At 32.3% G+C, this 26,521-nt stretch overlaps 3 protein-coding genes across 5 annotated transcripts; 2 read left to right on the top strand and 1 right to left on the bottom strand.

The window, feature by feature from the left end:
* The first annotated feature begins 1,095 nt into the window (after nucleotides 1-1,095).
* Nucleotides 1,096-14,637, top strand: LOC120081506 (protein GLUTELIN PRECURSOR ACCUMULATION 3). Of its 3 annotated transcripts, none has more exons than XM_039036455.1 (17): nucleotides 1,096-1,227; nucleotides 1,308-1,405; nucleotides 2,460-2,598; nucleotides 3,734-3,762; nucleotides 3,865-3,961; nucleotides 4,042-4,097; nucleotides 4,254-4,361; nucleotides 5,895-5,951; nucleotides 6,656-6,747; nucleotides 7,500-7,584; nucleotides 7,887-8,039; nucleotides 8,304-8,404; nucleotides 9,308-9,487; nucleotides 9,579-9,682; nucleotides 10,175-10,265; nucleotides 11,423-11,505; nucleotides 14,370-14,637. In XM_039036455.1, the coding sequence occupies exons 1-16, from the start codon at nucleotides 1,166-1,168 to the stop codon at nucleotides 11,483-11,485; spliced, it is 1,515 nt and encodes a 504-aa protein (XP_038892383.1). In that variant the 5' UTR covers nucleotides 1,096-1,165; the 3' UTR covers nucleotides 11,486-11,505; nucleotides 14,370-14,637. The 3 variants fall into 3 exon arrangements, with proteins under 3 accessions (XP_038892383.1, XP_038892382.1, XP_038892384.1); XM_039036454.1 differs by having other exon boundaries at nucleotides 9,570-9,682; XM_039036456.1 differs by lacking the exons at nucleotides 1,096-1,227; nucleotides 1,308-1,405; nucleotides 2,460-2,598 and adding an exon at nucleotides 2,609-3,377 and having other exon boundaries at nucleotides 9,570-9,682.
* On the bottom strand, nucleotides 11,485-14,363 carry LOC120081508. Its single transcript, XM_039036457.1, has 4 exons — nucleotides 14,115-14,363; nucleotides 13,118-13,228; nucleotides 12,882-12,962; nucleotides 11,485-12,790 (listed from the first exon to the last, which is right to left on the bottom strand). The coding sequence occupies exons 1-4, from the start codon at nucleotides 14,301-14,303 to the stop codon at nucleotides 12,716-12,718; spliced, it is 456 nt and encodes a 151-aa protein (XP_038892385.1). The 5' UTR covers nucleotides 14,304-14,363; the 3' UTR covers nucleotides 11,485-12,715.
* Nucleotides 14,638-19,974: 5,337 nt separating the features above from the next.
* LOC120081966 (cell division control protein 2 homolog A) lies at nucleotides 19,975-25,694 on the top strand. The gene is made up of 9 exons (XM_039037151.1): nucleotides 19,975-20,125; nucleotides 20,550-20,598; nucleotides 20,709-20,893; nucleotides 21,496-21,616; nucleotides 22,140-22,313; nucleotides 23,344-23,507; nucleotides 24,252-24,339; nucleotides 24,457-24,510; nucleotides 25,288-25,694. Exons 2-9 carry the CDS (start codon nucleotides 20,590-20,592, stop codon nucleotides 25,375-25,377), a joined length of 885 nt encoding a protein of 294 aa, XP_038893079.1. The 5' UTR covers nucleotides 19,975-20,125; nucleotides 20,550-20,589; the 3' UTR covers nucleotides 25,378-25,694.
* The last annotated feature ends 827 nt before the right edge of the window (nucleotides 25,695-26,521 follow it).

Raw genomic sequence — 26,521 nt, 5'->3', positions numbered from 1 at the left:
TTGTCTGACTTTTGCAAGGTGTAACTGATACAAATAACAACATTCAGGATGCATCACTGCCTTCTAAGAAAAATTTAAGGTCTTCATCGTCGATTATGTCAATCGGGGGAGCTAGGACCAATTAATTGTAACATTTGATGTGTATATCAAACATATCCGGATCAATATTCAGTCGTTGGTGCATCATACTCACTAATTTACTGAATGTTATATCATTTCTGACCTCCAAAATAATTTCTTCCAGACTCATCCCAATTCCCACCAAATCATACCAATGCGAATTAGCAAATATTGTAATTTATGACCGATCGTTTATATATATACACAATCGTATACTAAGTTATAAACGATTGTGTAATAATTTATAAACGATCGTGCAGTATTTATAAACGATCGTGTAGTACTATATAAACGATCATTCATAAATTTATATATGATCACATATACAATATTAAGTATACAATTATTTATAAATTACTACACGTCGTTTATAAATTACTATACGATCGTTTGTAAATGAATGATCATTTATAAATTATTACATGATCGTTTACAACTTAGTATACGATCGTCTAGTAATGCTAAACGACACTTATATTGTAATGAACGATTATGTATATATTACTATACGATCGTTCATTTAATGTTAAACAACACTTATTATGATAGCGATCTGGGACAAGAAATATTGTAGAATATCACTTACATTATCTTCGTTTCTGAATCTGATGATGAAAGCGATAAATGAATATGTTGGACTAAAACTATGAGAGAACACTCCGAGAGAACAATGGGAGAATTTCATGGGGAGTTCAACAAAAAGTGAATACTGGGAGTGACCTTTCATTCTGTTAATACCAATGTTATTAAATGCTATTGGTAGAATATTAATTAGGAATAAATGTTTTGGTGGAATGTTAGTGTCATTGGATACACATTGAATTGTTGAATGGAGAAGATGAAAGGCTTTGGTTGAAGGATTTTTAAAATGGGAGGTAATTTTGAAATTTTGCATGGTAAAAGATCCGTGGTAAAAAAGTTTTTCGAAACAGATCGTTGATAGAATTATTTTTTTTATTCTTGGGTTTTCCTGACGTAATTATATGTTGACCAAGTCCTCTCGTTTGCCGTCTCAGGTGAACAGAGGAAAGCGGAAGAAGAAAGTATGCATTACTGGGTGAAAGCTTCTCCCTCCGATTTCTCTGGAACTCTTCCCAGACCTCGCAGGCATTCATCTAGCTCTCTGTACGAATTCTCTACGATTTATCTTTACAATGATTTCATGGACTGCTCCTCTGGATTTTCAGTGGCCACTCTGCTGTTAACATCGGAAATTCGAAGGTCGTCGTGTTTGGTGGCCTCGTTGACAAGAAATTTCTAAGCGATGTCTCTGTTTATGACATCGGTACTTATGCCTTTTACTCTCTCATTTACAGAATTGTACTGTTCTGCTACTTTCTTCATCGCCATGTACTCAAATTTGGTCCGGTAGTTCGTTATATCGTCATTTCCATAGTCTGATCGATTTTTATTTGTGTTATTATCAGCATGGATTGGAGTTGTATTTTGAGTAGTAAACACAATTCTTAATCCGGCTGTTCTGATCCGACGTCTGATATTGTTATTTGATATTTACTGAGTGCGGAGTTAGATCATTATGATACGGATTTCTGTATTGCTTATGCGTCACCACATTTCGTTTACAGAGATTTATTCACTAGAATTTTTGTGATAGCTGTAGAGATCGGTTAGGATGAAGTTCTGGTGTAAACTTTAATGCAAGAAAGAAGATCTATTCGTTAGTGTAGCTTTTAGGGTAACGATGAATTGGTCAAATGAATTTCATACCTGATAAAAATTTGTAAGCAAGTGTGCGATTCTTTCATTCAGGACACAATTTTGCACTGTTTGTCTGAAATTGGTTTGGGAAAATTTTTCTTCAAGGAAGCAAATGGACGGCTTGGGAAAATCTTGAAGTTAAAAAACTAACTTTAATTCACATTGAAGATCTACATTACACTCATATTTGACTATGTTGAGTTATAGGATGAAAGTACCTTGATTGCTCTTAGATCAGATATTTTCATTAGTGAAATGGATAGGCATTAGCTCCGATCATGGTTTTATAAGGATATCATCTCTCAAAAAAGACCTAGATGTTGGCCGGAAATTTATTAGAGTAAATAAATTAGAAAAATGGTTAATGTAATTTGCTGTGGAAGTAAGTTTAGGTTGCTAGATTGAGATTAAGCTATGTAGTTCAGGTCATGAAGTCTTTAGGTTTGTTTACTTCAGAATGTAGGTCCTTTGAATGGGCTAATTGATTGAGGTAGATTCTCATCTCCGCAGCAATCATGCTCCTATTGTATTCATGCTGATCATATTTTACAGAGAGGAAAAACTATAATGGTTTTACTTTTATTCGTTTCATTAAATCCTTACTCTGATATTCATTGCAGAAAAGAAAATATGGTTTCAGCCAGAATGCACGGGAAATGGCTCAGATGAACAAGTTGGTCCCAGTCCACGAGCTTTTCACATTGCTGTTGCAATTGACTGCCACATGTTTGTCTTTGGTGGACGTTTGGGTAGCAAAAGGTATTCACGTCAAGAAGAAAAAAATGTAGGAAATATCCGTGCCCTAGTTTAGGTGTACTGTTTTAGTAATAGAATGAGGACAATCATCTATATTTGACTCTAATTTGAAAATATTTAGCTTCTTTAGTAATGTTCGAATTACTTTTTCAAAGAAGCATAATCTTCTTATCAAAAAGAAAACAACTACAAGAATCAAGATTAAGGTTCCGGTCAAATTTCCCCGACTGGGAGGTATAATTGGACTACATTATTACTACTACAATGGCTTCCCAGGAATTTTTGGGGCATGAGGTTTCCCGTTCTCCAGGTTTTTTATATCCGGTCTTTTACTTCTCCCTTTTTCTATTGAAGCTATTGGACATTTTCTGAGTAGAATCTACTATTGTCAGCTATAACAGTCAATAACAACCCCTAATTCCAGCTAACTAACTACCTTCCCTTAACAACTGCCAGCCCTGGTATTCACTAACAATTCTTCATTCTTTATAGACATATATAACTTGTTATTGGTGATCTTTCTTTCTTATCAATTCTTGCTGCTCAGAATTTTACCCTGTCCTCAAGGCTCAAGGTGACTGAAATGAAGCGATATCTACCTTGGGCTGATCATAGCACTGGATCAGTACTTCTAACTCTAAAGACGCATGTTGAGAGCAGGTTGAACGCCAAAAATGAAAGCAAGTCGTAGCATTAATTTCAAGTTGGAATAAAGCCAGGGTGGAAATATACGGAATAGAGAGTTGACAGTTCAGAAATTCATAACTACGATGGTGTAGGAAGTAACTAATCAGTCTACGATTTTTCTTTTTTAGTCAAATAATTTCTTTTGATTTTTATTTGTACTTAATTACTTTATTTAAAAAATAATAATTTTATTAAAAAACGAATTAGTGATTTTGGATGTATTTGTATTTATCCACTTGCATGGTTCAAAAACCTGCTGCATCATCTAGTTTGTTCCTCTACGATGAGGACTTTTTGCATTTTTTATTGGTAAAAAATTGGAGCTGAACATGGAATACTTTATTATATGTAATAGCTATCTTATAGTCCTCCCGATCTGTACTCAAAATTACTCTTGATTCATCTGGCAATTTTCACATTACTTGTACTGATACTGACATTGTACGTGTAGGATGGGTGATTTCTGGGTTCTAGACACTGGTAAGGTTTCTTATTAAATACATGCGATTGTTATGGATAGAAATTGCTTATGTTTGAAGCATAACTATATTTTCTATCCTTTGGCTCCCTTGTGTCTTCAAGATATCTGGCAATGGTCTGAGCTAACTAGTTTCGGTGATTTGCCTTCACCAAGGGACTTTGCTGCAGCCTCTTCTTTTGGGAACCGGAAAATTGTCATGTGAGTATTAATATTTCCATTCTTCTTTGGTGTTAATCATTTCTTTTTATATCCTAAGTTCAAATATGAATTGAGTGTAGGTATGGGGGCTGGGACGGTAAGAAGTGGTTGTCAGATGTATATGTCCTAGACACAAGTAACTTCTTTGGCTTACACTTCTTAGTTTCTTTCTTCTTCCATTTTTTTTTTTTCAGAGTTTTTTCTCCTTTTGCTATTAGTCGTCTTCTTTTAAGTTATATTGTATGATTATTCTGTAAGTTTTTTTTTTTCATTTTTTTTTTTGGGTAAGCAGTGTCACTTGAATGGACTGAACTTTCAGTTTCTGGATCACTGCCTCCTCCAAGATGTGGCCATACAGCAACTATGCTTGAGAAAAGGTTGCTCGTCTATGGTGGAAGAGGTATGTTCACATGTACTATTTTCTGTCCTATTGGGTTTTCTAAACGATATTTTTCTCTGTTAATTACCAATTGTACATTTAACACATTTATATTTCATCAATATATATGAGTACTGTGGTCTAGTGATGTATAAATTTTTTCTCTATGATTTTAGAAATGATAGATTTGTTGAAAAATGAATTTTGTACATGGATAAGAAGAAATGGAAAAAGATTTGATATGACATTGAATATTGCAAGTAATTTTGAGGCAATGGATCTGTTTTTTGACCCTCGTATTTGGTTGTTAGCTAGCTTGGTTCATCTCTTCCATGTTAGTAACACTTATGTCTTGCAAAATATAGTAGAGACAAAACCTGTGAAGTGAAGGTTTTTTAGAAAAAATAAAATCTGGACCTTTTCAATTGATTTATGTTATGCATATAATATGGATGGTCATCAATGAGACAAAGCTTATGTATAGGGGCTTTGGCTTTATTTGGATAGTCTATGCTTATCTTTGATCTTCTAGTTGCAATTGTTGGATCAATTATGCCAATCTTTTTTATTATGCTGCTCAAATTCAAACAATACTTGGGTAACATTCCATGGTCCTAAATTGTGTCATCTTTTCTGCTATTGTGGTATGTATGGGTGTGGGTTTGGTGGAATGTGTTTACTGTTATTAGGTGGTTTGCCCTTGTTATAGGAGCATGTGTAATTATTTATTGTTTACGGTGGGCATTCCTTTGTTGTCTTATTCCTCTATGAGAGTATGGTTGAACCTACAAAAGTGTGATATTGTGACCAATTGTTGAAAGTTGTTTCTAGGGTGATCTGTGAATTGCTTTAAGAATAGGGGCATTATCCCTTTGGACCCCAGGCATTGCAGAACAGTTCAGCCCACGATCCATCCCCAAGCATTAGGCATCACCACATCAGGTGGCCTAAAGATAATTAAGAGTAATTGTAAACGTTAGAACTTTTCTGTCTTTGGGAATGTATTGACACTTGGTAACATGCCTTTAAATCGTTTAGTTAAGTTTTAACTGTCGTTATTTCTAGGTTGTAAAAGGAGGCTACAAAATATTAATTTGTAAGATTTCGGATTTTGGTTTTTCAAAATTCATGAAGATTTTTTCTTCCATGTTCTCCAGGATGTCTACTAAGAATGACGCTGGTTCATTTTCATTGACTAGCTTCTTACATTGTGAGAGATCGTTATGCTGGGAGACTAATAGTTGGATTGCTTTCTTGTTTCAGACCATGTTATATAATAGTTATTATTCCTCACATGTCTGACGCTGTTTTTATTACCTTAACCTAGGGGTTGAGAGTATGTAAACTGGAAAATCACTATTTTATGCTTTAGTTGTGCTATATTGAAAACCCTTTTTTATTTTGGTATGATACCTTATCTATAGTTGAATAATCTTGTTGCTGATAAATTGATATCGCACTATTTAACTTTGTCATCCTTTTTTTATCATTTTAAATGTGGTTCTGTAAATTTGCATTTTGCTGCTAAACTAATTGACCCTTTTGAATTGATAGGAGGTGGTGGGCCAATACTGGGTGACCTATGGGCTCTGAAGGGATTAATTGAAGAAGGTCAGTAGATATTTTTTTTAGTTTATTTTATTTTTTAATAATAAATATATATGTATGCAACTATGCATAACCTCATAAAAGAGAAGTTTTCTGCTTTTATTGTCTCAAGTTCTATTATTATTTTTTCTATGGCATTTAGATCTGAGAAATGGAGTCATTTTTCAGATCTTGCTGATTTTTCTATGACGTTATTGTTTCAAGGGTAATGATACGTGTTTGAAGGGTAGCGATGAGTGATTCATCGTTAAGATATATGCACTAAGACTTGGTTTTTCTTACTTTCATTATAAAGTTGTAACTTCATTTTCATGGTTGTAAGGTCCAATTTCAAGTTGTGGATCCTTGGCTTCATTTTAAGGATATTACATCCTACTTCTTTGTAACCTGTATGTTCAATACCTTTATTTTTTGTTTTCTTGTCCCAAATATAGATGGGTATATGTTATGTCATTGTTTCTCAGCTTCAATGTGTCCATAGACTATAGTATATTTAATAGAAACTATTATAGGACATTTTAGATATATGGAAGGATGAAACACTGTTGGAGCAGTATTATTGTCTGCTTGATTTGGTTGTTTCTAAATTATTTTGCGTGAGGTCAAGAAGTTCAGGCTCTAAGGTTCCATATGGAATTTCTTTTTGAGGCCCTGTATATTTGCATTTTTTTAACCAGCTCATGAAATGTTTCTCGATTTTGTAACAGAGAATGAAAGCCCTGGATGGACTCAGTTGAAGCTTCCAGGTCATGGTCCTTCTCCCCGCTGTGGCCATACCATTACATCGGGTGGACATTATGTAATTACATTTTCCAGAATTGTTGCCCTTTTCACTTTACTTGTTTGTACTTCACTTTGAAAAGGCTGTTGTGTAATTGTCGTGATATTTCAAGCTTCTCGTCCCGTTAGTGATTTCTATTATCGGCTTCATCACAAATGAAAACTGTTAACAAGCGGTCAAGTTGTAAACTTCTATTGGTAGCTAGTATATCATCTTTTATCCAAAATGGGACGAAGAAAGAAGTTTGGTTGAATTAGTGTACGTTGAAGTTTTTCTTTTAATGAACAAAATTGTTTCAAGGACAATTTACTCGACACAAAGGAGCAAGGTGAAAATAAGTTGTCTTCCCCCACCGTTCCAGAGATTTAAAAATAGAAAAAGATACCAAGATTGATCTCCCATTAGTTTCAAACAAGCTTCCAGACCGAGATGTAGTGAGTCGATCCATGAATCTACCCTCCTACTCCTGAATATTTTACTGAATAGATGTTAATATAGGAAATCCTCAATGTTACTATGGCTTCACAACTGGAGAATAAAAATGCCAAAAATCCTTAACCAAATTCTCTTGGAGAAATGACATTAGGGGAAGTGATGATGTTGAAATTCTATTTTCACTATTAACTGTTTCTCAGTTATCTTCCACTCTTCCAGTAGTGCATTACATCAATTTACAGGGCTGAGGGCTATCATTATTTCCCTTAAGTTTAAAACCTTTCGCTCTCTCATTGCTATTCTACTTGGATATAACCCCGTCCTTGTCTTAGCAGCTACTGTTATTTGGAGGACATGGGACTGGTGGTTGGCTGAGTCGCTATGACGTTTACCACAATGATTGCATTGTGTTGGACAGGGGTGAGTACATCAATACCTCCTTATGCTGCTAAAAGATAATCTCTTCGATGATTTTTTTTGTTCCCACATAAAGATGGAGAGGTGAGGAAGGAGGTGAATTAAATACTCGGTGATTTTTTAGTTTAGAACTTCATATGCCAACTCGTAAGTATAACAAATGAAATCTGAAGGAGAACAGGTTGTGCACTCCATTAAAACCTGAAACCTGTCAAACTTTCCTGATATGATTGATACATCTTTGCTTCATCTATTGAATGGTTTACTGTTCTGTCTTGAGTAGCCTTTTTCTCTTTGAAATGCAGTGACTGCTCAGTGGAAACGGTTGCCTACTGGAAATGAAGCTCCTTCAGCGCGGGCATACCATTCAATGAACTGTATTGGATCACGTTATTTTTTATTTGGTGGTTTTGATGGGAAATCGACCTTTGGCGATTTGTGGTGGTTAGTTACTGAAGGTAGTTAAGTTATTTTCAGAAATCAGTTCATTGAATCCTCTGCAATGTTTAGTGAAATGTTTGAAGTGTTTTATCACTTTTATGCTCCTTAGATGGTCTCTTAATTTGTATTTTTCCTCTGCTAACCGAGAGAAAATATGGATCGAAGTGTCCCTTCAAACTGGGGAGGTACTAGTGAAATAGCTCATGATTGATTATTGTGTAATTTTCTTGTTGTCGATGTATTAGTTTAAAAGTCCTCATAAAGTATATTTTGCCTTACAGAGGACCCAATTGTAAAGAGGTTGTTTTCAACATCATCCAACGATCTTCTTCAAAATAACGACTTATCATCGTTGAACAAAGATTCCAATTCCGCACATGAGGTTGGAACAAAGCCTCCCACTTAATGAACGCATAGCCTATGTGCAGTCTTAGTTCTAGTAGGTTCATTTGCAAAATATGTTTAGTGAGAACACGGCACTTTTATTATTAAAGAGAAAATGACATAAGATAACAAGAGGATAAACTTCCTCTTTACTAAGAGAGAATTATTAAAACGACACCATTGGAAATGGATAGTAATCAGAAGTCAAAAATCTTGTTTTTCTCTGATAATCATAATCATAATCCTGTCCAAACATTCTCAATATGTTCATATTCTTATACAAAATCATCTGTAGAATATTTTGTCGAAAAAAACCACAAAATGTTTGAAGTTGCAAACTTCGATAAATGCTTCCTCTTTTTGGATGCTCCTCCCAAAAGTTTTCCTGCATTCTGATTGGTGAAGATCTAATTGCAAAATAACAGTTAGGAAAACTAAGTGATGATGGTTTGGTCACTATTACATATTAATTTGCATTATTTTGTGCAGGCTTTGCATAGCAACGCATGAAGTAAAATATTTTACAGCGAAACATTTAAAGTTCAAGGCATATGTAATTGGTTCTGCTTATTGTTTGTAGGCTTGATAATGAATTACTCTATTGCTGTTAACAACATGGATTCACCCTTATCTCCTAGCTATTTGATGTACCTCCTCCGTTTTCAATTAGAACTTTCTCTCTTATAAAAAAATAAAAATATATATATGTATATATGTATATAAAACAAGTAGATGAATAAATGAATGAATCAGTAGTCCTGAAGAATCTCAAATCATTCAGGTTACTGTTTTCTTCCTATTTGGTCTCACATTAACACTATTATTCATGTTTATCTTTACCTACACCCAGAATTGTTTCTTGTTGATATTTTTGTAATATATTTCATATTATTCTAAACAGGATTCTCGTGGGAGGCACAATGCAGTAGTAGAGTTAGGAAAAAGTTTGGGGATTACCATCTCATTCTCAAATCCAGGTCTTCCAGTAGTAGGCGAGATGGATGACAAAGAGTTCCTTAATCTAGCATACAGTTTAAGTGAAGTTAAACCTTCTAGCTCTGGACAGGTCACGCATATTGAGGTGAGTTGGGCATATTTTGATGCAAGGGCATCTAAGTAGTATATCTGACAGTTTTTTTTTCTTTTTCCTTTTTTTGTGGAAGGCCATCCAGGCACTTCGGAACCATTGGAGGAATTCTAATCCTAGGTTAATTCCACTGAAAGAGCTTGGGCCATTACTTCGTGATTACCAGCGCTTGATCACTCATAATTATTTGTAAGAATAAAGACTTACCATGTATCAGATCTATTAAATCATAAATGAGTTTTATCTCTTTCTATTTGTTCTTAAACCTCATTATATGTGCACTGACATTGATTAATTTGACTTCTAGTGGCATCCACCTTATATGACTGTTGATGTGTAGAACAAGACGTAGGGCCTTTGTTTAGAAAGTCTCAACATTAAAATATACATATACCATGTCGATCTACCTTAACTGTATTTGGTTTTTTCAAATAACCATGTCTTTGTCCTGTAAAGTAATTATCAACATTAACGCTATATGGTTCTTCCAAGTTAGCACAAAATCTGGTTTAGGTTACTTGGTAGGTCAACTGATTGAAGCATGCTGTCAAGTTGAATACATAATATTTGGTTATTGTTTATTTCATCCTTGGTGTGAAAAGCACGAACTCCACTCCTAGTTTTATTTTCATGTTAATAATCGCCTGTTGATCATTGTTTGCTTCATGTATACAATGACAGTGCAAATGATGGGCCTCAGTCAGAATTCATTAGTACCAGTCTTCCCGGAAAAGATGCGTATCAATTTTACCATATTAATGACATCCGTCAGGTATGAACAAGTATTGTATGATGTGGTTCACAAGTGAATGTTTTTGTTCGCTGTCAACTTTATCTTATTTTCTTGTTGTGGCTTTATCCCAAGAAGCACGGACACTGTAGTTTGGCTAGTGTGTCCGTGTCCGACACGTGTTAGAAATTTGGATACTCCAACACGAATTGGATACGTATCGGATACTTATTAGTGCAAAAAATGTGTTAGATATACATAGAATACTTGTTGAGTAGACTAAGAAATTACATATATGACAATAATAATAAATTGAGTGTAAAATAAATTAACCTAATTTTTTAAGCATATAAATGTGTCAACCCATTCACTTTGAATTTTTTTATGGCATCAAAATTATATGTATTTTTTAAAATATATATTTTAATAAACGTGTACTTGTCGTATCATATCCTAGATTTTTAAAAAAATGACGTGTCATCGTGTTCATGTCTTGTGTCTGTATCTCAACTCCGTAGGTGTAATCCTTTCTGGTATATTTCAACCTTAGATATCACTTTCACTGTTGGGGAAACTTTACATATGGTACAAAGTCACATGGAAATCAAACCAGCCTTCCCCCCAACCCTCAGTACACACTATTTGATCTTTTTCCCCCTTAAATTTTTATATCTACGAGCGTCCGAGCCAGCTTATGGACACCTCGACTAATCTCATGAGACAACCTGTCCGACCCTATAATATTTGGGTGTCAAGGAAACTAGTAGGAGACAAATGATTGAACTCATTTTCTCTTAGTCCTTTATATACTACTGTTTGATTTTCATGATAGGTGTAGGGAATGGTTCTTAAAATTCTCCGGTGTGATGGAATTTGTGATGGAATTTTGCCTCGAGCTTGCTTTATGTCTAGATTCTCTTCTCAGTTAGTATAAAAGATATGAGCTATGAAGTTGAATTAACAGGTGCTGTTCAGAGACCAAATGACTGAAAAATGTTTAAACGACTTGGAAGTTAAAGACTTCTAATTCTACGAAAATATTGGTTTCTAAGCATATACGCCTCACACAATTCTAATCTTCGTATGTGTTTATTCTGATTCTATCCAGGTTTCTCTTATGAAACATCATTCTTTTCTCACTGAATTTTTAGCCATCATATATTTTTTTATTCCTTTTTTTTTTTTTTTTAAATTCACAGTTACGTATGGACGATATCCCTAAGCTTTTGGCAGAGTACAAGCAGCTACGTCTACCTGATTGATGCTTTCTCCGTCGTATTTTGTAAGTCATCCCTTCGTTCATGCATATTCTCATGATCTGAGAGCCTTTTGCAGCCAGAATATGGCCCATGTCGTGCATATCATTTTATTCAGTCCATGATTTTAAGTACAATTTCTATTAAAAATGCTTAAAAGATTGTTTAAAAGAGGAAGGGGAAAAAATGATAGTTTCTTTTTTCTTCAATTTCTTGCATATTTTATTTGTTATATAGCTTATGGGCCATCTGTTTAATTTGCTTGGGGCGGAGCAAAACTTTATCCATACACATTCACCCATCCCGGGGTTTGTTCTTTAAACTATAAGGGTTGATAAACGTCACAATTTCTTCCTGATAATACACTTGAATTCTTAACCAAATTTTAAAAACAAAAATAAGTTGTTAAGACTCCGTTTGTTAACCATTTTGTTTTTTGTGCTTGTTTTTTAAAATTAAGTTTATGCACACTATTTTCATCTCCAAATTTGTTCATTTGTTATCTACTTTCACCAACGGTTTAAAAAACAAGGCCAAATTTTGAGAACTAAAAAAATAGCTTTCAAAAAATTGTTTTTGTTTTTGGAATTTAGCTAAGAATTTAACCATTGTATTTAAGAAAGATATAAATCATTATAAGAAATGTGGATGAAATAGGCTTAACTTTAAAAAATAAAAGCAAAAAATCAAATGATTACCAAACGGGAGCTAAACAATGTGTTTTTTTAGTTTTCAAAACTTGGCATGTATTTTGAATACATTGTTAGAAGGTAGATAACAAAACAAAACAAAAAAAAAAAAAAAAAAAACTCATACGAAAGTAGTGTTTATAGGATTAATTTTCAAAAATTCAAATGATTATCAAATAGGACCTTAATTTTTTTGTTTTGGATTTGTGAAAATTATACTTATGAACATTATGCTCGTCACTATATTGTTGTTTTATTATTTATTTTATTTTATTTTGTTATCTACTTTCTATATATCTTTTTCAAAATCCAAAGACCTAAAACCAAGTAAAATTTGAAGGGAAAATGTACAAAAAAAAAAATAATAATAATAATATTGTTGATTCTAATTATGATATTGATCAGAGACTCTCTACTAGTCTTGCATAGGGAATATGGCCTGAATGTTATCTTTAAACACTTCAGAAATATAAAGTTAAAAAGAAAAGTAACGTGCTACTGATACGACTATAGTTATTCATATCTTTTCGTTTGATGCACTCATCGATCAGTTTGTTGATTCTATATTCTTATTCAACTCCTCGAGCTTTTTCATCCTCCATTTCTCACTCTGGCCCAGCAGCTGATAAGATTATGGCCATGTACAAATTAATAAAATACTTTTGGTTGCCAAGAAAATGCATGAATATTTACAGATGATGAAAGTTATATACCTCCATTAGTGTAGCGAGCAGCTGAGCTTTCTCGTTGCTTTTTTCGTTGAATATATCCTGGACTTCCTTACACTCTTTTTCCTATTACCATTTGTTTAGGGGGGAAATTGACTTTTAACTTATATCTTCCATTTCTTACTGAAACTTTCTTTATAAAATTAGCTTTGAAACAATTATACAAATTATTGAAATCTTAAAAATATGAGTCGAAAGAATTCTGGTCATTGAGGAAGCACCTTCTTTTGGCAAATCTGTCCCAGAGATTTCAGTTCTCTCTTGACCGTGTCGATTCTTTTTCGCACATTACCAACTTCCTTTTCCATTGGATCTCCCATTACCTCCAGCTCCTTCATTATCCACAACATTGTTATAGTAACATGTTTCTGTGTTTATTAAGAAAATGCATATTGCTTTCTATTTAATTACATTGGAGGTTTTATTTGATAGCCGAGAATTTGAAATTCAATTGTACGATACTTTTTTCTTTTTGGAAAAAAAAAATAGGGTTAGAAATATCATTTTGTTCCCCATAGTTTTGATCGTGCTCAATTTAGCCTATATATGTTTAAATCTCTGAATTTTAGTATATCTAGTTTTAAAAATTTTTAAGTTTATTTTAGCCCACTTAACTTTTTCGAAGAAATTTTAGTTTCATGGTAGTCTTCTATAAATTTTGGAAAGAGTTTCAAAATGAATATTATTATTATTGTTTTATAAAATTTTACAAAAATTAACTCAAAATTCAAACTAACTATAAGGATTAATTTTATGATTTGTTTCTCCGTAATTTCTTTGATCCTACTATTAAGAACTTAGTTCTATCAGTTTCCACTTGATATAAATTGAACTCCAAATGAAGATTATTGAAGTTTATAAAGAATTGAGAAAAGGGAAACAAAATTTGGGGTGGTAATTGCAGAATGGAGGCTTGGCATAAATTCAGTGTACTATATACTTTCATCCCTCTGCATCAAGAATTAATTATATTACAGTTTTATTCCAGGAACAAATTTTTGTTCAGCCTAGAAATTTGAGTATTTTAATTAATTTATTTTTTTTTATAAAGCATAAATCTCGTCGTATATTCATACATGCGACTAATTCTTTTGTTTCTTGAGAAATAAATAAAGTGTAATCAATACAAGAATTTACATTATAATTCTGTAACCAAAGGCGGTAAAAACTTGGACCCTTTTTACGTATGTTACATGAAAGAGTAATTGTTAAACTTACTTCCCAAATTTGTGCCAAGCGTTTGGCTTCTTCCTCTGCACGGGTTAATTGAAATTCGACCTTTTCTTTTACTTCCATCTTCTTCTTCTCAATCTCCTCTTCCCTAGCTTGCAATGTAGATATGGTCAGTTTAGACATCATCTCGTCTTCGTTCCGATCATTTCCTCCGCTTCCGTTCTTACTCGTCATAATTTTCTCGCTTTTCTCTTTTAATCTTCGTCTCCTAATCAATGGCCTTTCTTTTCTTTTCTGCAGCTCCTCGGAAAGCAAGCCTATTTCTTCTTTATACGAATGTACATGTTTGCTTTAGTGATATTGATCGGTCTGGTTGTGTGCTTTTAGATGGCCAGAGCTTTTCGCCTTTTGCTTTTGCTTTAAAACTTTCTTTCAAATTCCCTCTCTTTGTAACTACAGGTTTGTTTCCTTGGAAAATGTCTGAAAGGGAATACACTTGTGCAATGCACTGAGCATGTCTGAATATTTGTTTTCTTTTTTATTAAGTTTTAGAGGATGTTAGTGAAAACTGTCGTACAGTTAATGAATGGGCAGTTATATCCCCAGAAAAAATAGTACATAAAAAATAGGAATTTTTTCACAAAACTGTCAAACCATTTAAAGAAATGGTAAAATAAAAGATAGACTTATATCGGCGTCTATCACATAGCATGGATGGTAGACTTCTATAAATTTTATCACTGATAGGCATTGATACACTTCTATCAGCTTCTATAAAAAATAATAATAAATTTTGTTATTTTGTGTAAATAGTTTTACTTAATTTTTATTTTTGAAAATCTCCCTAAAAGAATGAGGAGAAATTAAGTCAATTTGAATCTTTAACACGCAGTTTGCTCAATAAATTAATTACTTTTTTTAGTTCAAACAAAAGTTAGAGATTTGAAACTACTAGGAGGGAGGTTATTTAATATTGAAGTTGGACAGAGATCAAGAATTAAAACTTAATTTTTTTCACTTTCAAAAGAAAAAAAAACAAAAATCTTGGATAATTGTAAGGGGTAGTACTTTTAAGGTTAATAATTAAGCGCATAGCAATATTTTTAAAAAATTGCAAATATAGCAAAATCTATCCGTGATGAACTATGTTGCTAATGGACTCCTACCGGTGGTATAGTCTATCATTGATAGGCTTCAAGAGTCAAATCTAGATTTTGCTATATTGACATATTCTTTTGTATTGTACTATATTTATTAATATTTTAGACCTGATTGTCATGTTTACAATTACTTAAAAAATCTAGAGTATGGTGAAGAGAGGCCTTCAGAATTTCCTTTTTAAGTTTAATTTGTCGCTGTTTCTCTGCTGCAAGTGGTTAGGTTGTCAAATTTGAAGGGAAAGCTTTCCCCACTTGGTCAATAAATTAAACACGAATCCATCTGATTGGTGATTGAGCCAAAAACATTGCTTCACGCAAGAAAAAGACATCACCTTCTTGCTATATGTTCTCGCGCAAAGTTAAATCTAGGTCATGTTTGGAATAACTTTTCGAATATCTAAAAATACATCGTTTTTATTTAAAGTATTTTTTAAGCACTTAAAAATTTATTATAGACAAGCTTTTAACTTATGTCATATTTACACTGAAGAAAAAAGAATAAATGATTGGTAATCTAAAAAATAGGCCTCAATGAATTACGTTTATTGTTGTTTATCCTATTTTTCGTACTCGTACATAACATGTGGGGTTCATTGTCTAATCTATAATAAAAAAACACAAATTGATTGACGAATAAAAAGCGATCAATTTGTTTGCATTTTGAAATTACATTATTGTTATTATCATCATTAGTGTACTACTACAATATGAATCTGTCAAATTTGTCGTTATTATAAATGGTAATAGTAAATGTGGTAAATTTATAATTATAAGTAAACGTGATTAAAAATAATTTAATCATATTTGCGATTTTAGTCCATTACACTTGATCGAAATTCTATTATAATCATCAATTTTTATTATGAATTGATAAATGTGACGTTAATACACACATCAAGTCTCTATTTTGTTGACAGTATTATACTTTTGGTTGATTGTGTGGCTAAAAAAACTAACCAAACAAAAGCTATTAATTTACTTTAAAAACAAAAACAAATTAACTTCAAAACAAACATATATATTCTCCATCTTCTTTTCAGCCACCTTTGCAATTTTCTGATTTTTTTTTTTTTTTTCCAAAGTTTCAATCGTATATGATGAGTGACTTTGACCATGACAACAAAATATGGGGTAGAATCTCCTGTGCTCTTCTTGGCCAACATTCCTCTTTGTCTTCATTTTTATTTGATTTCTTTTTGAGTAGGAGAAAAATACATGAAAGGAATATATAATTTAATCTAAAAGATAAAAAAAAAAATTAAAAATAGAAAAATAAAGAATTATTTACACAAAATAATAAAATTTTAATTTTATTTGATAGAGGTTGATAGAAGTCTATTACTGATATACGTCGATAGAAGTCAATCAGTGTTTGTCACTATTTTTTAGATTTTATCGATAGATAGTCTTGACATTTTTTTCTATAATTGGAATTTAAAAAAAATCATGCATATCACGAGGAGGCCATAGCCATATGAATTGTTCACATCAACAATAACTTTCTTTCTTTTCTTCTTCTTCTATTTTACTATTATTTAAAATTTTGGAAGAAAAAATCGATCATAAAAAGAGTGAGAGAAATAAATAACCCAGAAATCACAAGGAAATGGGAAAGCTAATAATGTGAAAATTAAAAATAAATAAATACATGAATAAATTCCTTTGGCATTAAAGCGACAAGGAAAGTTGAAAAAGTGGGCCTAAAAGGCTAACATCTGGGCTCATATGGGCCTATCATTTCTGGTCCAGCCCACTACCTCGACTCTCGAGCATTATGGAAGCTGCTTCTCTCCTTGGCTGAGGTTGCTCCCCTTCACCTGTTTTTAGTGTTCAAAAAAATCCATCAATCCGTGACTTGTATTCGGTTGGGTTCAAATAAATAAAAATTTTATAGATTGGGTTGGTTTATGAGTTCACTGATATAAAATTTATATATATTGATTTTAATTTTATTTCATTTCAATATTTTTTTAATAATTTATTAATTAAAAACTTTTGAAAATAGTTTATTTGCACTTTAGATAAACAAATGAAATTTAGTTGTTAATCTTAATTCAATATATGAAGATAACTAAATTAGATTTTTACATATTTACGTTTTGCTTCTTTTTATAACAAAATTTTAAATAAATGACCTAATTAATCCGAATCAACCCAACCCAAATATTTCATGGTTGGGTTGGGTTGAGTTTGTTTTTTAATAAAGGTTATTTAGGTTGAAGAAATTTACAACTCGAACAATTGATTAAGTCTATAAAGTCTTTCAATCCTATCTAACTCAATGCATGAACACCACTACCTCTTTTTAACCAAAAGCACGAAAAAAGAATAAACCAAAGTATTGACATATGCCAATTCGTGCTAAATTTATTGACCTTTCTCACTCTATCTCTCTCTATATATATAACCGAAGTTTTCAATTTAGTATTTATGGTTTTAAAAGTGGGTTAAATAATAATAATAATAATAACTTTGAATTTACCATTGATTTGAAAAATACTCTTGTATCTTCAAAAAATTTAATCTTAATCCTAAATTTCATAGATGTTACATAACTATGTTTATAGATTTTTTTTATAAAAATTGTGACATGAAATGATGTGGTGGTAATGTAGAACGAAAGTTTGAATCACCATATTGTTTGAACTTATTGCCACATCGTTCAAAGTCTCAATTTGTCTATAATATTCTAAAGGAATTCTATTATAAGGATGATTTTGAAACATATATTCATTTAAGGGTAATATTGTAACTTTTAAAGCAAATAACAAATTTCAAATCTTTTTAACTAAAATAAGAAAACTAACCTTAAAAGTTTCATCTGGGTGGTTTTCATAATTTAACAGAACTTCGAAAACCATTCATATTGTTAATTATGTTGGTTGAATTAATTTGTGGATGGGAATTAAAAAAATATATATATATCAAAGAAAGTTTTTAGGCATAAAATGAAATTTAGAGACCATAGCTCTAATTTAACCAAATTAGAGCGATGGTCAATTCATAAAATCCAATTGATACTTTTTAGAATCACGAGAATGAATTGAAATTAATGTTATAACTAAAAAATATATCGAAGCTTTTAGAACTATAAAGATTAAAAAGAAGAAAAAAAAAACAAATAACTCAAATAATTGTGAGATGGAAGATTGAGTGATCAATTTTTTAGATGATAATGGATATGTTATCTACTAAGCTATATTTGGATTAACTATGAATATCAACTTGAAATTATATAAAAACTACCAATACCTAATTTGTGAGCTATGATTTTCCCTCTCTCTGATTAGCGTAACTTAATACTAAGAATTAAGGTCACGTTTACCAATATATAATGAAAATTGATACACTTATACTGAAATTTCATTGATAGATCAATCGTGACGGGTCAGAATCACAAATGCAATTTGATTGTTTTTTATCACGTTAACTAAGGAAATAGATTTGTCACGTTTACTATTACAGTTTGATTTTGAACAATAATGATAACAATAATGGTAAATGTGACACATTCACGAATTGGTCACATTTCACTCGTCAATCTATTTGTATTTTTTTATTATATATTATGTAATGGGTCTCATATGTCTATATCTATAAAAATATAAAATACACAATAAACGTCAACAAACAGAATTGATTGAGACCCACTTTTTAAATCGTCATTTATCAATGATTTTTTTTTTCGTGGGGTAAACATGGCAAGTAAGAAACTAAATGAAAAGTTTCGTTACTTCTTTAAAAAATTAGAGATATAAATTTGAATTTAAGACAAATTAGGTACTAATTGTCTCGTTTCTTCCTTATTTGCTCTCGCACGTGCCAGACCGCAAGTAAAAGTGAGGTGGTCTCCAATCTAATTTATAAATATATATTTTTTTGCGCTTAAATGGTTTATTATATCACATCTTATATTTTCAATTAAAAATCGAAATCTTACACGGTATTTATCTCAACTTTCATGGCTAAATTTCTGCTGATTATTTTTCAACTTTCAAACTAAAATATTACTTTTCAATTATATATATATATATACTATGTGAATTGGAAAAATTCATAACAAACTGCAAACACAAACTTTATAATGTTTAATTGAACTATATGTATTTATTTTTAATAAATACAAAATTATGTTTTGAGAACTAAAATAATGTTTGTAATTTATAAAATAAAATTATAATTATTTTAGTTCAATAACAATGGAAACCAAAATTTAGACCTGTAAAATGATAACGACAGTCAGTTGATAACTAATTGATAGTTTTTTATTTTAAATTTTAAAGTTGCATAAACTACCCAAAAGGTAAAGTGATAGTGACAATTATATCATCAAATTTTTTAATCATAAAAAACGAGTCCTTAGAACTCTCAAACTTTATAATGGTAGAAATTGTAACAATTGTATAAGTTTGATGATTTGATTTCTACAATTATTTTAAGTTTGTGAAAATGTTTGAATATGTAATTACAACTACCATCATACTCAAGATTTTTATCATTTACTGTTTTTTAAAACTAATTTATAGCATTTTTAATTATAAATACAAGTTCAAAATTTTAGGTTTTTAATCATCATAGATTGATATAATGGTAAATAAGGATATTATGATAAAGATCTAAAAAGATTGTCCCGTAAAATTAATCGAAATATCCACAAGATTGAGGGAAAAAAAAGATTTTAGGTCCTTAAAATCCAAAAATAATCGTAGCCAATAGAATGATTAATAAATTAAAAAAAGGTTCAGCCAAAGTGAAATTACATAGATACCCAGTCTCCTTCCTTCCCCTCCTCCTCCTCTTCTTCTTCTACTTTCTTCTGCGGCGCCATTTTTACTGCGCCTCTCTACGCTCCGACACCGTCTCCGATTCCGACGGGTTCGGCTTTGATTCAAGCAGGTTGGTTCTTGTTTTTCATTTCACCTCTCTCTGTTATTCCTTCTTTAATTTGGTTCCTAGATGCTTTTGCTCTACTTTGCTTTTTAGTCTAATGGTAATTGGAATTCCAAGTAAGGAAAGATGATAAAGGAATGAAGTGAAAATGAGCGATTGATTGAAGAAATTCCGATGTTAAACTCCGTTTTCGAAATGCTTGCTTCCAATGTGGTCCTAGTGAGTTCAACCGAGTCTACTATGACTGAGTTGACTCCATTTCAACGCGGATCCGGTCCTTGACCTGTGCGAATCTGTTTTCTTCGCCTTTTCAGTGGTGTCCGTTGCCGTTTCTGACATTCTCGCTTTCTTATCATCATTTTGTTATTTATAATGTTATATGGTCTGTATTGCACTAAATCTACATCGTTCTTTGTCTTGTTGTTTGTAGGATTTAAGCTTTGAGGCCTTTGACACTTTTCTTCGACTCGATGGAACAGGTTAGCGATGATTTTTTGGATTTGAAATGCTTGTTTTTCTGTTTGGTTTTTCATTTTTTTTCTTAGCACAATATTGTTGCTCTTATTCGCGATGTGGGTTGGCTTCGTAGTATGAGAAAGTTGAGAAGATTGGAGAAGGAACTTATGGTGTAGTTTACAAGGCACGCGATCGCGTCACTAATGAGACTATTGCTTTGAAGAAGATCCGTTTGGAGCAAGAAGATGAGGGAGTGCCAAGCACAGCCATTCGTGAAATTTCACTGTTGAAGGAAATGCAGCATGGCAACATTGTAAGGTACGTGTCACTGTTAATTATCTACCCTCAGTCAACTAATAACTGTCCAATTTTTGCACAACATTGTAAGTAACATGCTTCTTCAATCTGCTCCATGTATGAGTTTTTTTTTCCAATTTAGTTTGAATTTTAAAGCAGCCTTTCTTTTTATTGGAAAACTATTGTGTTTGAAGACAATGTTGCAATAAAATGCCATCTGCCACTGCCAATTTTAACTTCTCTTAGTCTTAGGAGCCCAATGTAGAAACTATTTGTTCAATTCACGGAGATGGGGTGGACTATGTGTAATTTATTTATCTCAAATGCAGCTTCTCTTTCTGTTATAGCTATCATGTAGGTAATCCTGATATATATGTAGTTCTCAATTAAAAGGGACCGTCAATTTATTACCTATTCTCCAGTAGTTTGCAATTAGGCAAATAAATATGGGCTTGATGTCATGTACCTTTTCTATGGTCTATCACACCGGTTAAAGTGGCACTTGCACTCTACCTTCTTGTTACCGTGTATAATCAAATTGTCCTGGAAACCAAATCATTTCCATCTGTGATGTTTTTATATACGTATGACAATGTAGTCTACAATTGGTTTACTGTCTGTAGGTTACAAGATGTAGTGCATAGCGAGAAGCGCCTGTATCTTGTTTTTGAGTACCTGGATTTGGATTTGAAGAAGCATATGGACTCCTCTCCTGAATTTTCAAAGGATCCACGCCAAGTAAAAGTGAGTGGCTGCATTTTTTATTTTTAATTTACCTGCCCTCTATGTTAATTAATATGGATTGTAACTTCTCATTTATATTTCAACATAACATTAGAGGGTGGATTGGTTAGAATATTGTATTTTTATCTTCCATGAGGTGCACATCTCGTTTAACATCCTAGTTTTGTTCTTATATTAAAAAAAAATCCTAGTTTTGTGGATTTCTTAATCATTAAAAAGAATTCTTTGGAAAAAATAATTTGTATTTTCATAGTTTTCGAGCAACTTATAACTATGTCAAGGTTGGTCATGGTAGTCCTTTTTAGTATATACAATACCCTCTCCTTCCTAACTGATATCATGAATAGGTTTGATGCTACATTTTTTGTATCAATGCAGAATGGTGCTTATTTCTTCAGTTTTATTTTGTTTCATTCATTCGTTTCCTGAGATTTTCCTTTGATCTTGTTATAACTCTTGGTTTATCAATATAATGGTGCAGCAAGACTCTAACGAAAAGTTCTTTTCCACTTATGTCATGCAGATGTTTCTTTATCAAATTCTTCGGGGCATTGCATATTGTCATTCTCATAGAGTTCTTCACCGAGATCTAAAACCCCAAAATCTACTGATTGATCGTCGTACCAATGCCCTGAAGCTGGCTGACTTTGGACTGGCAAGAGCATTTGGTATTCCTGTTAGAACATTCACACACGAGGTATGAATATACACTGGATGATAATCTTTTCAATTTTTGTATTGTGAATTTATTTCATTGCATGATTGTTTATTGGGATATTGAATTTGTGTCCTCGGCTCTTTTTCGTTTAAATGTTGACATTGTGCTACAATTTATTTCTCAGAAAAAATATATTGGAAACATAAGTTGGAGCACTAATATGATGTGCAGTTGGTTGTACTTTCAGATAATCATAATTAATGAGGAGAATTTCATTAAATGGGTGTAGGCGAGCCATATGGAAACTGGCTAGGTAAGTCTAGGGCAAGTTTTCCATCTAATGACAACATTGGCAGGAATGATTAGCTTTGGCTTCAGCGATCTATAGAAGAAGCCCTTGAATCATGAAGCAACTTTCTGAGCCTATGTATTAATCAGAAGAACAAAAATGCCATATAATCTAATTTTTTTGAAAAATGTTCAGTAGGCTTTTGTTCAAGAGTGATGGGACGTCATACAGTAAAATGTAATGAAGCTAGAAAACCTAATTGGGTTCATCTATTTTTTCATGTTTGAAAGAGAACTGCAAGTGTGCTTGAGAACATGATCTCCATGGGGTTCAGATTTCTAGCCTGTGCAACGTCACAGTCATGCATTTTGATGGTTTTATTTTGTTTCGCCTTTTCAACAACTTGTTAGTGAGAAAATTCAGATTTACTCGTTGAACAAATATAATGACAAAATAAAGCTGTTGATTTTTCTTACCCTCCCAAAAGAAGTCAAAAGGACAATCTCAATAGGTTTCTTTGTGTTGCTGAAAGTAGAATGTGTTGTGGACATTTTTCCTGACCTGACACCAAACTCTACTAAGGTTTGGAAAATGTATTAGTTTCCTTTTTTTTATGGCATCTATAACTGTTCCGTTAGTGTAGGTCCCACATTTTATCATCTTCTTTTTAATTTTTTTCCCTTCGTAATTCAATTTGTCTACGACTTTTTTCTTTGATGCATCATCCTGTTATATTGTCGTGTTCTCAAGTTAATAATAATAATTGGAGGAACTGTCTAGGTGGTGACCCTTTGGTACAGAGCACCAGAAATATTACTTGGTTCCCGACATTATTCCACCCCCGTGGATGTGTGGTCAGTGGGTTGTATATTTGCTGAGATGGTTAATCAGCGGCCATTGTTCCCTGGAGACTCTGAGATTGATGAACTGTTTAAGATATTTAGGTAAGTAGCTTTATTTTGCATCTGTCCTCCACTCATTACGAGGATATAGTCCAATCTATTTACAAAATTTAAATTGGATTATACACTAGCATGCTATTTTGTTGGTATCATAATATTGTTACAATTGGGAGCTCTCCATGGTAATCACTTAGGTAGGATTTAAATATCCGACTAGTCTTACCAGAGTTGGTAGTTTTCCTATAGTCAAGATGCGTGCAAGATAATCCAAACACTAATGGATATAATAATAATAATAATAATAAAAACTCTCTATTCCATTGGCGAGGGAGGAGTTCTCCGTTTTCTTGGTGGCTGGATTTTCTTTTCATTTCTTTCGTATGAATTCCCCTTTTCCTCAAGGGGAGAGGATATAGGAAATTGAAAAATAAAGGCAACAAAAACGTCTTTTGTACTCCCTTTAAATGGGATCTTTTTGTATCTCTTTGGATAATTTCATTCACCAATGAAATAGTTTCTAAGCAACAAAACCTGGTTCATCTGGCTACTGCGTCTTTATATGTATGTGCAAATTGCAATGATGGAGAGTATGGAATATGTTTCTATAAATTAGGCCCTTAAAAGGAGTGATTGGGTTCGGAGTTTTGTTCATAATAGTATGATTAGGATAGCACCTAAAACAAATAGATTAGGATAGCACCAAGCAATATTTCTCATCCGAGTCTCTGTCTGTTTATACTAACATATTCATGCTTTCAACCAACCTCTTTGTATGGGGATACAAAGAGTTCTGGGTACTCCAAATGAAGATACGTGGCCTGGTGTTACATCCTTGCCTGATTTTAAATCTGCTTTCCCCAAGTGGCCTCCCAAGGTAATTAATTTCACATAATTTCATTTCATATTTTTCTTATCTTACCAAAATATCATTGTTCGGTTTGCTATATTCCATGGTCACAAGCTTGACTTTCCTCCTTCTCTACTCGCACAGGACCTGGCTTCTGTAGTTCCTAATCTTGAAGCCGCGGGCATTGATCTTCTCTCTGTAAGTATATCCTTTTTCATTGAGGCCTGGGGAAGTGGGAGTAATACCAAATTGTTTTTTTGTTCCTTCTCATTTAAATCTTCATTTATGATATCACATGATCTGGATCAAAAAGTGTTGGTAGTCAATGTTTTCTTTATTTCCTTTTCTTTTTTTGGCTGTTCTCTGTTTTTCTGGTTTAAGGAGGGACGGAAGTGAGAGCCAGTGTTGTTAACCATAAATTTGTAACATGCTGACAGTATGTATCTGGCTCCCCCAATCTGATCCTATTTTTCAAAATCTATCCCTTAGGAAAAGATATAATATAAACATCTCTAGTGTAAAGACCTTCAAATTCGATGCCTGATGCGATGCTAGAATGGTCCTTTCCTGTTGTTCACATTACTTCTATTAGAAATGAGAAAATTCTTGGTTTCTACCGAAGAGATTATGATCAATATATCTAATTGCATGCAATAGTAAAAGGTATATGCTTTATTATAGGATCAGTTTCAAATATAGCAATCAGATCCAAAGTATTGGCAAATGTAACACAATGTAAAAGAATTTGTAGATATAGTAAAATTTAGATCCAGATTTCGGAGTCTATCTGTGATAGACTCTATCTTTGATAAGAGTCTATCAACGATAGAGTCTATTATCAATAAATTTTGCTATATTTACAATTCTTTGAAAATGTTGTTATACACTTAATTACTAGTCTTAAGACCGCTACTCATTGCAAGTACCCTTTACTATTATATCTCTGTCTTGAAATAGTTGTCCATTATGTTTCAGAAAATGCTGTGCTTGGATCCCACCAAAAGAGTCACTGCCAGGAGTGCCCTTGAGCATGAATACTTCAAAGATGTTGGGTTTGTTCCCTGATTCTTCTACCAATCCTCCTAAGGAGAGTGTTTATATAGCTCCTCTATTGTGTAGCATTTTATGGGTTTTAATTGCGTGATTTAAAAAAAAAAAGGGAAAAAATATATATAAAAAAATATAATGAGTGTGCTATCTGCTTATTAGTGGTTTAAGTTCTTATCAATTTTCTTTCCCCTCTGATTCTTGAAAACTTAGATCAGGTTTTGTTACATGTGGCTTTCAACAGAACATTGGCTTTCCCAACTATACTTCTCTCTTTCATGTCTTGGCCTCAATATATATATAATACACGCATATATGTGAGAACTCTTGATTCTGCTTGTAATCTTCTTAGCTATCCTTTACCCAAAATTTTGCCCCATGGAATGGATAAGCCTTTGTTTGAGAACCATATTTATTTCAATCTTTGCATCCAGGTTTAAGGACTATAATAAGGCTTTGTAATCTGTTTCTTTGTTTGTTTGGTTGAATCTTCAGCTTGTAGTGAGTGTGCCCCACTAGCAGTCTAATTCTGCTTCTTTAAGTGTTCTATTCAATTTTCTTGAATTAGTGTATAGGTGAAGTGAGATCTTGAACCTCTTTAGAATGACTTTTCAAGGCTTTTAAGAACTTTTTTTTTTGGTTAAAAAATACTTTTGGTTCCTGAATTTTCATGAAAGTAACAATTTAGTCCCTGAATTTTGATTGGTAACGATTTGTCTCTATACTACAATTTAATCCCTGAACTTTAATATATAATAATTTAGTCATTGTACTTTTGACATCGTAATAATTTAGTTCCTAACGTAACAAAATTTATCAAAATTTGACGTCAATTTTTAATACTTTATGCTGTAAACTTTGTATTTTGTAAAAAATATTAAGTCTCTAATTAGTTTAACGGTTTATTTTTGTATGAAATTTTATTAAACCTTAACATTAATTTCTAACATTACAAATTTTAAAATTCAAGGAATAGATTGTTATACAGTAAAGTTTATGGACTAAATTGTTATAAAATTGAAAGTATAAGAATTAAATTATTACAATCTAAAGTTCAGGGACTAAATTGTTGCTTATATGAAAGTTTATGGATTAAAATTGATTTTTAATTTTTTTTTTTCACTTAAAAGATATTTTTTAAGCACTTGAAAGTTATTTCAAA

This window comes from Benincasa hispida, chromosome 7 (genome assembly GCF_009727055.1).
Source record: "Benincasa hispida cultivar B227 chromosome 7, ASM972705v1, whole genome shotgun sequence".
Classification (NCBI taxonomy): Eukaryota; Viridiplantae; Streptophyta; class Magnoliopsida; order Cucurbitales; family Cucurbitaceae; genus Benincasa; species Benincasa hispida.
The sequence above is the reverse complement of the archived record's forward strand: the minus strand, read 5'-3'. Positions and strand labels throughout refer to the sequence as shown.